Consider the following 13,324-nt stretch of genomic DNA (forward strand, 5'->3'; position numbering starts at 1 on the left):
TGAATTCTGCCTTCTTTTTCACATTTTCAAGAGTACTGTTACAGTTGCCACCCTGTAATTTTAACTGTTCCAAGAGAATCTCTCCATCCCCTCTGAATACTTTATGTGCGTCTGTGATAACTGTAGGTAGCATTTTGTTATCCTTTTCCATTTCTATGAATACCTGTGCAGTGCATGCATGAAGATGGATGATAATATTAATGATGGTATGCAACAGCCAGAGCTGGAGGAATAATAGAGGCTAGATAACAACTATAAAATTCAGGGTAGCCACTTCTCTGTGAGTACTTGTAATCCAGTGAGTATTGAGAACTTCAGCTCATGTTTCCTTCTGTAGAACTGGTCTAGCTGCATTGTGTTAAACTACCCTCTCTGAAGCTGAAACAAAGGGTTAGCCTTGCTATTTAACAAGGAGTATTAGGGCTTAGGTTAAGCCCAGGTTTCGCTAGGGGTAGGCTAGTAGAACCATGGTGGGTAGGTCACTCAAAGCTTCCTTGCTACTAAAAGAGCTCCAAGAAGAGCACTAAATATTGCCATGATTAAGCTAACTAGAGCAAAACGTTTGTTCTTGGAAACTGGGGAAAGATATTTTCTTCAGCTTTGCACCAAGCCACTGGTATGTGTCAGAGGCTGTTGTGCCCAGTTTATGTGTCTCAGAAACTACTCTGCAGTAGTACTCCTTGCTGCAGGAACAGCTGTTTTTCTTCTTCACTCTCTCCATTGATTGCTTATACTAGGGCCCCAATTTCTCCTCAGCAGCAGTTTACTTGGGGTTACTGTTTCACATGTATTTAGTATCTTAGATACCAACTAGAGAGGTTGGATACACAAGTCATAAAGAAAATCACAGACTAAACTGCAAGCATTTAAAGACAGAAGACTGTGAAAAACTTCAGAAATAAAAGAGGAACCTGACAGAACCTCTGTATAAACATACAGATATTCAAAAATATCTGAGAAGCTTGAATAGGCCTTCTCCTCTAACAGCATGTCTGAGAATAGTTATGGGCCTCTGTGAAGAAGCATAAAGATGTCACAAGTGATCTTACCTCAAGCCAGGATGATGCTCAGTGGAAGAGAGAGTCAGGCAGTATGGAAACTTTTAACTAGACTGTTCAGAAGACAGTTCATTAGTGGTTAGCGCTGCAATTGTAAAATAGCAGTTGTAGACACTTGTGCTGTGAGCTCAGGCTCTCAAGAACAGATCCTTTGAAATAAAAGCGAAAATAAAAGTCAACATTTCTGCAGGGTAGATCAGGATTCTGAAACAAGCCTCCACTACAATGAAAGTAGCCTCATCCTCATTTCATAGGCAGAATTTGTGGGAGCTGTCTGTCACTGGTGTAATAAAAGATAAGGCAGAGACCCCCATAACTCTATACAGACAGGAAGCTAAATTTGCAAGACAGCAAATGGGGGTTATTTGTAGTGTCTGAAGAGACAGGTTCTTAGCAAAATTTGTGGAAGTTTAGCAGGATTTATTCTAACAAAGAAATATTAAAAATTACTACCTCTAGGGAACATTTAAATTGCTTGTGACCTGAGTTTTCACTGAGCACCCAGCCACTAGTGGCTTTCTGAAAATACAGCCATTATCACATTGCTTTTATTCAGTGTACTTTGAGGGTCCCTCAGCATTACATTGATTGTTTCCTGTTTCATGGAATTTAGCAATTCAATTTGTATTATTGAAGCAAGGGTGGTTTTGAATTGAAATTGAACCAGTTCTCTTTTCAAAGTCTTCAGAGTATAGCTTGCTGAGTAACAGCTAAGTACTGTGGTAGGTTGTTCAGGTCCAGGTTGTCTTTAGGAGGCTGTGCTTGATATATGGAGGCTGTGCTTGAGTTCAAATGATGGTCAGGCTGGTCTTTTTTGTTTTCCTGTATATTTTAAGAATGTAAGGTGTATGGAGACATTTTGCCATGTTTTGCTGGTTTATTTTCCTTTTCTCTCTAGTGGCATTAGGTGAATAGTGTGTGAATTTGTTTTCTTGAGAAAGTGAAGATCTAGAAAAAAAGGTGTCATTTTTCCACCAGAATTTAGCTTTTGAACAAGCCAGCAAGAAGTATCAAGGAATTTTTGTAGTTGTGTGTCAAAATCTCAAAGTTAGAAATTAATTCTATTTATTATTTTTCTTTTGCAAATGCTAACACAGTGGAGGTTTTAGGGAGACTAGGAGGTGAAGAGCCCTTTATGAAAACATAACATCATAGTCCCAAGCAGCTTCTCTGTTCCTGAACTGGACTCCTGTGCGCAAGAGCCCGGAGATAGGAACAATCTGAAAGTATAGTTAAACCCTCAGTGCAGCTGTAGAGTAGGCACTCAAGATGATTTTATTTGGTTTGATTTACAAAGGTTAACAGTAACTGTTGAGTTGCTGTATAAATGACACCTATGTTCTTTAGGCTTTTCTCCTTCATTTGCTGCCAGATTCTTGACAGTTTGTGACATTTTTATTTTAAAAGCTTCAGAAGACAGAAAACCTCTGGGGTGTTCTGGGGTTCTATTTTGCTGTGACAAAACCATAATGTACTAATAAACTATATAATCACAAACAAACATGAATCATGATTAAAACTGGGCAAGACTGAGGCCTGGCTCCAAACTTGACAGGACCTTCATCTTTCCATAATCAGACTGATTGACAGTAATGCACTTTTATTGTGCTAATGTTTACATTACTAGTGTCCACATAACATTTCCACAGTGTCTGCTGAGAGGAGTAAAAAACCCATTAGAATTAGGGGAAGTAAAAATTAATAACATGCATTTCAAGTTTGACAGTGAAGACCACTAATTCATGCAAAATCTTGGATCTCTACCTAGTTGGATTGAAAACATGAGTTCAAAACTAATTTATTTGTGTTTTAGTTCTCTGGAGAACTAAACTTGATACGGAGAGTGAGTGTCAAAACTCAGTCTGAAACTAGGATGAAACATTTTGAGCTAGTTGGTAAAGACTTGGTTTTATTTCCCATGATTCTCAGTTCTGTAGCTGTGCTTAGTTGCAGGGTGATGAACAGTTGTCTGTTTATTTTGGACATTCACCTGCCCCCATATCTGCATGAATGCCACATCCAGAAAGTATGCAACTCTTTGAAATAGTGTGTTACCATCTTCAAGGGCTTAAAACTGCATCCTGAGCTGCAAATAGACTAGAAGAATATGGGGATTAATAAAATTGTTTGGATCTAATCCATGTAGAAGGCAGGCTGCTATTCTTCATTTTCTAGTGATATCCTTCTTTAGGCTAAGGTGGAGAGTAGTGTCTGGATGCCATCCAAATATGATGAATGTGTAAGCAGTGTGGTCCAGTATGGAGCAATGAATGGAGCCTGCTTGTAAACTAGTGACAGTACTTCTGTACTTTTCTCACCATCTAGCACACTCTAGATTTTTTTAATTTTACAGAAAATCTACAAGTAGGCTGTGCATTTCTAAAGTTTTTTATATCCAAGATTATTGTATGGACCTTCAAAACAAGGTCATGTTATTATATGTCTTGTTATTGGAGACCTGAAATTAGAGTTAGCATTGGAAGTGCTAAGTCTTGATTGGCCATGGTCTACCTACTGCTTGAATGTTATTCTTGAAATGCAGCCTCTTTAGATTCCTTTAGCAGGTATGCAAAGGTACAAGCTTCTAAATTATCCTGGTCCAGGAAAAAAAAAGGCAAGTAAACACAGCAGGCATATAAACAAGACACATACAATCATTTCGTGTTTTTTGGCAGACCTAAACAAACAAAAAAAAAAGGTGTGGAATGTGGAGATTATTTTATCCATGAGTATCTCTCAACTCTCTTGGAGCATAAAGGGTGGGGATGGGATGTAATATGTACTGTTACCACTGTGCATGGTCTGTGTGAGACTTCCAGCCATTTGTTATAGTGGAGTGGAATTCCCAGCTGCCCAGTCTTGTCCAGGCTTCCTCAGCTTCTGCCAGGTTCCCTGCAGCCTTGGAAAGCAATAGATTGTTCAGCACCAATGTATTTATTTTTATGTTGTTACCACATTCCCAGGAGGAACCTTGACTATGATTTCAGCTGGTCTCACCACACTGTCCAAATCCCTCATCAGGAGCAGCTGGGAAAAGAAATCACTCAGGTTTCTACACAGCACATTGCTGGTATGCCTCCTCCCTCCCACTAATCCTGTTAATTCCAGTCTTCATTTGCCACCCTCCTGGTTCTCTATGTTGTTGCTGTGACTGACTGCACAAATGGTCTTCACTTTAAAAGATGACCTTCAAATGGGCACCTCGAGTAACCTCTACCTCAGTCTACTTTGACTACTCAGGTAGAAGGTATCTTATGACACAAAAGAGCAACTTTTGATGTCACCTCATTACTTATGCTAGTCCAGGAATGGAGTCATGATGAGTTCTTCCACATAAATCCTTTCAGAACCACCTGTCTGGCTGAGAAGCTCTGGCTGCATCATTGAAGAGGGAGCTGTGTGATATCCAGCACTTTGCGTCAAACTTTTCTGGTGCAGTTTCTTGCCCTGTGTATAGCCTTTGTTAATAGCAGTTCTGTCAGTATCTCTCTTGTGTTTCCATGCTGAGAAAGGATCATTGAGAAACAGAATTCGTCCCTTTTATCATACTTTGGAAAGTAGTGAAGCTTGAGTTGAATCCTACTATTGTGCCTCCCTTTTTGGGAGGGCAAAGAATCAATTACAATGGAGGACATTTAGTTGCACATTTGTTCTTACAGTTATCTTCCTAAAGCCATTGTCTTTTTATGCATCACAAAAGCATCCTGAATAATTTCTCTTTTACCCCTACTGAATTCCACAGTTTTATAAAGAGGGCATACAGGAAGGGGGGAAAAATACTTTCACTCCCTGCTTTAGTTGATGAATCAGTTCCAGGTCAGATAATGACACACAAACCTGTAGTACCAGATGGGCCAGAAGGGAAAGGAGAAGGGTGAAGAGGCTTTCTTTTTGCCCCATTTCTTAGTACTTTTTGGAGGGGCAGGGAACCATTATCTTATGACTAACAATGAGCAAATATTGATGTTTCGAATCAGTAGCTTTAAAATAGATACAAGTTATGAACAGGACATGACTATGTTTGAGTTTACCCAGTTCTGAGAAAAGTGAATGTAAGTCTCATTAAGTCTCAGCAGAGTGTAAAGTGCTGCCAGAAGCAGCATTCCAGGCTCTTCTTAGGTGATGTTAAGAAGATACCCAACTCAGCCATCAGCTCTCGGATAGAACTGAGGGTCAGTGTTCACTTATAATCATCAGAAATTATATTTATTCCTTAACTTGTGAGAGCAGCCTGCCTCTCACATTTTTACTCAACTTTCTGCCTTTCCTTTATGAAAGGAAGGAGCTTTTTCCTGTTGCTGCTGGTCTTATGCCACTGAAAGGACATTCCACATCTCAGGACTCTTCCAAGAAAGCAGGAGAAAATGGAAAGAGCAGTCTTTAGAAATCAGCTTCCCTGTCAAAGAGCTAGGATTCAGCTTGAATTTTAGGAGCCTTTGCTTCTGACAAACTCTGAAGCAGGATAAGTAATGATTGCAGGCAGTTGGCATTTTTGCCTGACTGGAGGCTGGGCATTGCTTGTTCTCAGCAGTGAAGTGATGGCTAACTGCCTGTGTTTCCTTGCTGTTTTGGAAATGTCATTCAAGATCAGGTGTGCAAAGACTGGGGAGAGGTTATATAATATTTTGGCTGCTTCTGTCTCACATCTGGTACTTTGGCATTAAGCTACCTATAGAGGGGATGACTTTGCCCATCCAAACTGGATTTTGTTTTAATCTGGCATTGTTTTATTGAGGCTAAAAATAGAAGCCAAAATGTGTGTGAATAGGCTGAAATGTGTGTCTGAAGTTATGAAATGAAATGTGGGGAAAAGCCAGAGAAGAAAGAGCCACAGTGAACCAGGGAGTAGAGAGGTGAATAAGAGAAATCAGAAAGAAGGCTGTCAAGTACAGAAGGGCATTAGCAGTTGGGATGAGTGTGTGGTGTCTTTAACATGGAAAGCAGGAAGGCTCATGCTACTGGTATTTCTCTACTTGTCAGTGAGTCTGCTCACTGCATTTTTATGCAGGAAGACTTATCTGGAATACAGTTGTATGTACTGTTCATGACATACACATCACACTCCCCACACACACTCAGACATCCACACTTCCCCACCCCCAAAGCAAATTTTCATGACTTGGAATTGCTGCTTTCCCTTACCTTCCTGGTCCAGCAAGTCAGGTTGAAATTGTGCCCAAAATATGGGGGAGGGAAGGCTGGCTTTCTGTTGTCAGCTGTCCTGGCTTGCTAGTGCCAGTCACCCATAGATATAAATAAACCTCATTTATTTATTGCCTTTCTTAGTTATACTGTATATTATCAAGAGAATGCTGGGCATCCTTCTGAGATCAGAAATTCATTCAGGGATAAAAAAAATCTGAATTTCTAGGATCATCTTAGCTTTTCAGGGAGAAAATAAGTTCCTATTTTCAACAGTAGATTCAGGAGGCTTCAGTATGCTGCTCAGTTATCCCACAAATGGGTTGTAAAAAATGTAAGTAAAAAGCTGTAAAAAATGGATTCCTGACCCAGTACTATCATCTAGCCTTGTGCTCTTCTCTGTCTTATTCCTGCAGCTTGGAAGCACAGTAGATTAGGTGCTGGTTTGTGATCAAGGCAATGTACATCTATGCTGGGAAAGTCTGTATGACACTGTATGGCACTGAATTTAGTGTGCAGATATCTCTTAAATGACTTCATGCAACTCCTTTGATTTTCTTGTGACTCAAAATCATATCCATAAAAGGGAGTTAATCCTTTGCTTCCCACTGTGACTGTTCTGAGTTTTTGAGGTGCAGTCATGGATGACATAATAGTGTGTAAACATGGGGACAGACACACAGGCAGATACTTTGACACCTCCTGGCAGGCAGAGAATAAAGGAGGCTCATGCTGTTGTATGTGGTGACTCACTGCAATGACTCCATCAGTGGAGATAATCAACCCTTAATGCTGGCTGCTGTCAGCAATGAACTCTTTTTCTGTTCCCCCTACTAAACTGGAACCTCCATCTACTCAACTACAAGGAGGTGGAATGCTCACCAGTAGCTTTGAAATTATAAAACTTCAGAGAATCATATATATTAAAATTTATGAAATTACTGATTTGTCAACGAGCCACACCCTTGTTAGGAACTTACACATTTACTTGCAGACATAAGAATGCCCCTCTCTGTGTTGAGTCCTCAAGGTAATCATGCAAGAACACAAGGAAAGTGATTTTAATTCTGTTTGTGAGAAAAGACAAACTGTGCTATGCATTTCTTCCAGAATAGGAAGGCTCAAACATCTTCAAAACAGGAAAATGAGGTTGAAGTTGGCTGCCTACTCTTATGTGCCTTTGTTTCCTTAAATTCAGCATATTGCCAAGGGATACGTTTCTGGACTGGTATCCTGTCTTAATACACATGGTTGACAGTTTGATTCCTAATTCAGTTTTCAAACTTTCTGTGCAGTAATATAGCTGGCATTTCCACTTTCTAAACATCTTTCCAGATCCTCTGCTCTGTGATGTTTGGCTCTATGCTGGACTTTCAAGGAGAGTGTATTTTCTTTAAATATAGCAATATTTTTAATAAACAGCTCTCAACAAATGTCACTCATGTTTAGGAGCAAGCTGATGTGCCAAATACACAGGACAAGCTTTACCTACTAGATTAGCTGTAAAATGCAAGCAGTCCAAAATAAACTTGGTACATTTCTAAGTGTTTTCGATTTTTCTTTTTAAAGGGCTGTCTGAGGATGTTTAAGTAAAAGAAGCGAAGATGACATCGACATTTTCCCATAATGTGCCTAAATAGTAAAATGCTGCAGTATGTAGAAGTCAAAACTGTATCTTTATAATAATGGGGTGGGGGGAGGTCGAAATTCCATATTCTGATTTTGTTCCTTTTTAAAGATCAACCTTTTCACACCCCTAGCTCTTCTGCACCAAGGTCCTCAGCATGTGTTGGAGTGGGGAAGTAGACTCCCGTGCAAGCAAATGAGTAAAAGACCCAAAGAAAGAGATAAAGCATACTGATATGGAAGAAAGATTTAGAGGAGGGTGCTTGTGAAGAGATGAGTCACATGAGTTGAAAGCAAGAGTGAAGAAGGTATTCTGGTGCTTGAAAGGAATACTAAGAGTACTTTTTCACACAGCAACTTACTACGTTAGGTTTTGTTATACTGGTCTTTGATCTCATCTATTGTGGCAGAGAGGTTGTGTGATAGGGACAGCCAGGTTTCTGGTGATGGCTGAGTTTTGCAGAGCAATGCAGCAATTTTTTCCCACAAAACAGTCCTCCATGATTACCTGAAATCTTTGAGTGAAAAAACCTTGGTTTTTTTCCCCAGCTTCTTCTCACAGAGATGGATTAACACAGAACTCCAGGTGAGGAATCCCAGGAGTTGCTTCAGGTATGGGATGAGGGAAGAAGCAGCAGCAGTGACTTCACACCATCACATTCCTGTATCAGCCAAAAAAGAGAGAAGAGGAGGCTTTGGTGAGAGAGCAGCCCACTGAAGAGTGTCTAAACAACTGTGAAAACAGATTATGGTGATGTACCTGCAAGCTGAAATGAGTGAATGCTGCTGAGAACTTCTGCTGCTGAGTCTTTGTCCCTTCCTTCCATTTCCTCTTGATCACTAACTGTGAGATATTTGTGTAAGACACGAGACCTTTCCTGCAGGTGCCCTTCCTAAAGTCCAGGTTTGAACATAAAAGTCTCACCTGCTCAGCCATTTCAATCTGTTCTAGTCTGGTAATAGCCAAGATTCCATGCTTTCATCACATGGCAACCATCAGCAGAGAAAAATATTACAACATGCGACTGGAGAGGTCTGTGTTGGTTGCCATCTTGAATTTTGGCACAGAGCCATAGAAATTAACAGTTTAAATAAAGTATTTTCATTTGTTTGTTTTGGTTATAATTTCAGTTATTAATTCACACGCCCAAAATATTTGCTGTTGTTATACTGGACAGGATTTTAAATATGTCTTTGTTTCACTGTGGGATACTTGTATTCTGTGTGGCTTATTTTGTATTTCGATTTCTGTTTGTTTAGACTTCGTAAACTTTTTAAATTGGCTGATGTTTTCAGACCCAGGCTTGAACCCCAAGGCCCAGGTGGCTCTTATCAGTTGCAATAGTGTCTTGGTGAAGCACTCCAGTTAAAATTTGCCTAGTGTTATGAAAATCAGTTTGCTTGTGTTAGAAAACAATGTCAGCAGCTGGAAATTGTATTGGAGAGAGAAGATCTATCCATCCTTAAAATGAACAGGAAGCAGCTTCAGCTCTGACTCTTTGTTGGTGCCAAGTTAAAGGAAAACGCAGTATTTTACAACTTCTGCCTTGTCCAACAGCAAGGAGTGTGATTGATAGTTCTCAAAGGTAAAAAATCTTTGACTGCCTGTATCAGAGTCTTCAGAGATTGGATTCAACATCCTGTTTGATCTCTTTTCTTCCTCCACTTCCCCCTGTCTTTTCTAGTTTGTATAGTCAGTGTTAAGAGATCATTCACATGTGTTGACAAGTAGATAGTGATCAACCCAGAGGACTGACAGAAGAAACGGTATCAGAGGGGGAAGGTGTTTTCTCTTGAAATGATTATGTTCATGTTCACTCTTGGATTCCACATATTTTTTGTCACTCAAGACCAGATAAATTGTGAGAAGGTTAAATAATTATGTTCATATTAGTTTCACCATCACTTGCTTCAAGCATGAATTCAGGGGAGAGAACACTCATTTTTCTATTTCTGGTACACTCACACATGTGGCACATTGAATACTTCACTTGTCTGAAATGCAGCTCTTTGATAAAGCTGTTCCCTTATCATTCATTTCCATTAGACAGTCACGATCACATTCACTTTCTTCACATTTTTGTTGGCTCATGACTAGTGAAAGTTTAGTTGCAGATGTTGTTACTTCAGACTTTTGCACATTCTCAGCAGCTGTGGGCTTCAAGACCTCAGGTCTGTCCTCTCACAGCCTACTCTGCTCTGCGTGGTATTGGCTATCATCTCCAGCTCAGCTGGAGGGGATATTTCCATGGAAGATTTAGCTTCAGTAAATAATTCCATTCCTTTCTTCCTCCCAAAGGATCTGAGTTATCCTTATTCCACTGGGTTTTATGTACAAGATTGAGTAGCTGTAGGATATACATCCTTGTGGACCTCTCATCTCTGCATTTGTTCTATAGTTTGTTTGTTCAGATTATCACAGCCACTGCTGAAAACTGTAGAGAGGTTTGTGGGATAGAGATTTAGTTAGCTCAGGAAAGGTGGTTGTCTTGTAAGAATCGTTGTCAGAAGCAACATTCTTACATCTTTGTGAAGAAAATTACCAATTAGTGCTGGCTTATTATGAACACAGGGGAATTGTTTTGTCAGCTTTGACAGTCTCCCACCCACTCATTTTGGGATAATGATTTGAACTTGGTTACAGACATTTTTCCTGAACTTCTTTGCATTGCATGTTAGATGTAGCCAACCCCCACATCTGTAACTGTGATGACTTTGTAGCAGTATATTAAATATCCTGTCTGTAAGATTTTTTAAAATATTCAGAAAAATGCACAGTGCAGTCTAAGACACTCATTTTGAAGGGATGAATTTTGTCAGGAGCAGTGAAGACTTGCATCTTTTTGCCTGAGAAAATTTTTCTTCTGCTTCCAACAAATAAAAAAAATCAACCCAGGAGTATCAAGCCTGAAGCCAAACACGTAGACCTTGAATTCCTGTTTATTCTCAGGAGGTGCTCATCCAGAGCATCAGACGACATAGCAGTATTCCTCTGTCTTGAGCATCTCCTGATCCCATCTCTGAAGACAAATGCTGATATACTGGGAACATGTGCAATTGAGAATCAGGAACAAATTCTGCTATTCTAGCCTCTTAATATTCTGTTCCTCTGTATTCTTCAGCCTGGAGTCCATCTGTCTTTGTGCATGGTGGGTACTGTGTACTGAAGGGTAATGTATATTTTGTCTCTTTGCAGCTCTGCTACCTCCATGTCTGTCCCTTTCCATAAGCCTCTCAGTGCTGCAGTTAAGAGAGTCAGTGGGGAAGCATAGAACTGTTTCCCACCCATCTTGGGAGAGAAGGCATTTTACAGGAATTTACAGGAAGTTTTCTACTATGAGGGAGGGAAGTAGAATATCAAACCATTTTGGATATATAATAGTTGCACAAGGGGAGTACAGTTATATGTGTTCCTCAAGTGTGGGGTTTTTTTCCCCCTATATTCATCAGTGGTTCCATCAGAAGTGTCCTTCTTCACTGCATGAAAATTACTAATAGAAAGCCCCAACAATCATTCAGCATCTATCTCAGTGGTGACAGTGAATATTGTAGTCAAAGGATCTCCCTCTTCTTTGATGTTTGTATCACTTCTAAATTACTGAGCCTGTTTTAATGACAGAGAATCAAGCTTGTTAGTCTTGATAGCAGTAATGTGCACATCAGAGTTCTGGAGGCTGAGCTGATGACAAGTTGATACAGCATTTTGTGCTGTGTTTTAGGTGATGAGCATACCACTACATAAAAATTAAGGGAAGGGATTTTAGATTCTCTCCTTTCCAGAAGAGCTGACTTGTGCTCAATACATCAAGTATCAAGTTTCCTTTTAATATGTTTTATCTTGACCTTTAAAACAGCCTCACAAGGCATGTGAGTGCCATCAGAGGGAGATTATGTTGTGACCCTAGACAAACCGCTTAGTCTTGGATGCCAACAAGATGTACTGAAATTTCTGTTCTCAAGACTAGGTATGTTTTTGGACAATCATGATTTGTTGGAAATGTTCCTTTTTATGATGTCTGCAAAGTCAACAGATTTATCTCTGATACTGGTTCCACATTGTGGAAGGAAGTTTTTGGTATCAAGACCTTTGTTTACTAGTAGGAATCTCAATGCTGTGCCTTTTCCTCTTAACAGATACTCTCCATGTGCATGGAGTTGAATGGTTGGCAGTGCTAGACTTGTTCTTTACCTGAGGAGCTCAGTGATATACAGATGACTTTACAGAGCAGACTTGGATTCTCAGCATGCATTCTCTAAGGCCTGTACCCTGTATTAATACAACACTTCTAGTAATTTTGGATTATTTGCTGGAAAAAAAAAAGTAGTCTGGCTCCTGTTTTATTTTTTAAGATTTATTTGATAAAACTGCCAAGGACTTTTTTCCTCAGTCAGTCCTATATTTGCTGATAATCCTGGGCTCACTATTTGAATCTGAATTGGTTATTTGCTGATGTGTAAATAGTTGGATTTTTTTGGTTGCAGTAAGTGGCTGGTTGATCCTCTTCAAATTATTTCCCTTCTGAACACATTATTCTCGTGGTTCTGTCATAAGTTTCTTCCAAAAGAATCTTCTGAGCTTTACTTGAATCTGGGGCTGTGCTTTTTTTCCTTTTAGAACCTGATGTTTCTAGAGCTGAGACATCCTTGTTTACCCCAAACATCAGGAGAACCATATTTACCTTTGCAGAACTGAGATTGCTTATACCAACAGCTTAACATTCATAGTTTTCTTCATGCAGAAAGTGGTTAATTGGAAAAGAGTTGAGCAAGAAGGTATATAAGGGAAAAGTTGAAAAAGGAGTAATTGTTCACAATCATACTCACTAGAAGTAGGAGCATCAAATGAAACTGATACAAGTTTCCAAGAAAAAAAAAATAAAGTGGGGGGGACATGACAACTTCCTTTTCACAGTATGTACTTGACCTATGGAATTTCTTGTTACAAGATGTGAATGCGAGAAGGAGTATGTGGTTTGAAAAGACAAGTAGACAAATCCATGAAAAAGTAATCTCTTAGGGCATATTAAATATTAAAACTGAAAACCAGGAAGTTTCTAAGACTTTTCAAATTACTATTCTGGGGGAGTCTCACAATGGGCTGTTACAAATTTTTACTAGTGTATCAGGTATGGGCTGTTGACCTCTGTCCAAGAAGAGCTAGACTAGGTGGTCTTGTAGTCTGACTTTGTATGGGTTTTTTTATTTTGACAGTTGCAGTACAGACTACTAGAACAGCCAGGACAAAGCCACTTTCATGACAATGGCATGTTCCACCAGAATTCATCCTGTGGTGTTGAGTTTTCTTAAGAAAAAAAAAAAAAAAGTGTTTATTGCTGACATATGCCAACTTGTCACGTGCAACTTGTCTTTGCTTTCACCTGGGTGGGCAGAGGCTTTCAGTTATGAAACTTCTTTTAAAAGAACATAACAGACACCAAGATCTACCTCTAGACTAATTGGGATTTTGGAGGAAAGTAGGTTGCCATATGGATGGCTTC

The 13,324-nt window shown here is 39.6% G+C and overlaps 1 protein-coding gene across 7 annotated transcripts in view; it reads left to right on the forward strand.

Moving 5' to 3' along the window:
• TTLL5 (tubulin tyrosine ligase like 5) overlaps positions 1–8,937 on the forward strand; it is a 126,287-nt gene extending 117,350 nt beyond the window's left edge. For all 7 annotated transcript variants that reach the window (XM_014249818.2, XM_088058183.1, XM_014249819.2 and 4 more), the window contains one exon: positions 8,376–8,937. In XM_014249818.2, the coding sequence (XP_014105293.2) occupies positions 8,376–8,416 (41 nt within the window). In that variant the 3' untranslated portion in view covers positions 8,417–8,937. The remainder of the gene's footprint in view (positions 1–8,375) is intronic.
• Positions 8,938–13,324: the final 4,387 nt, after the last annotated feature.

This window comes from Pseudopodoces humilis, chromosome 7 (assembly GCF_049639895.1).
Source record: "Pseudopodoces humilis isolate 2021_Gansu_Grassland_sample_001 chromosome 7, ASM4963989v1, whole genome shotgun sequence".
In the NCBI taxonomy this organism is placed as follows: domain Eukaryota; kingdom Metazoa; phylum Chordata; class Aves; order Passeriformes; family Paridae; genus Pseudopodoces; species Pseudopodoces humilis.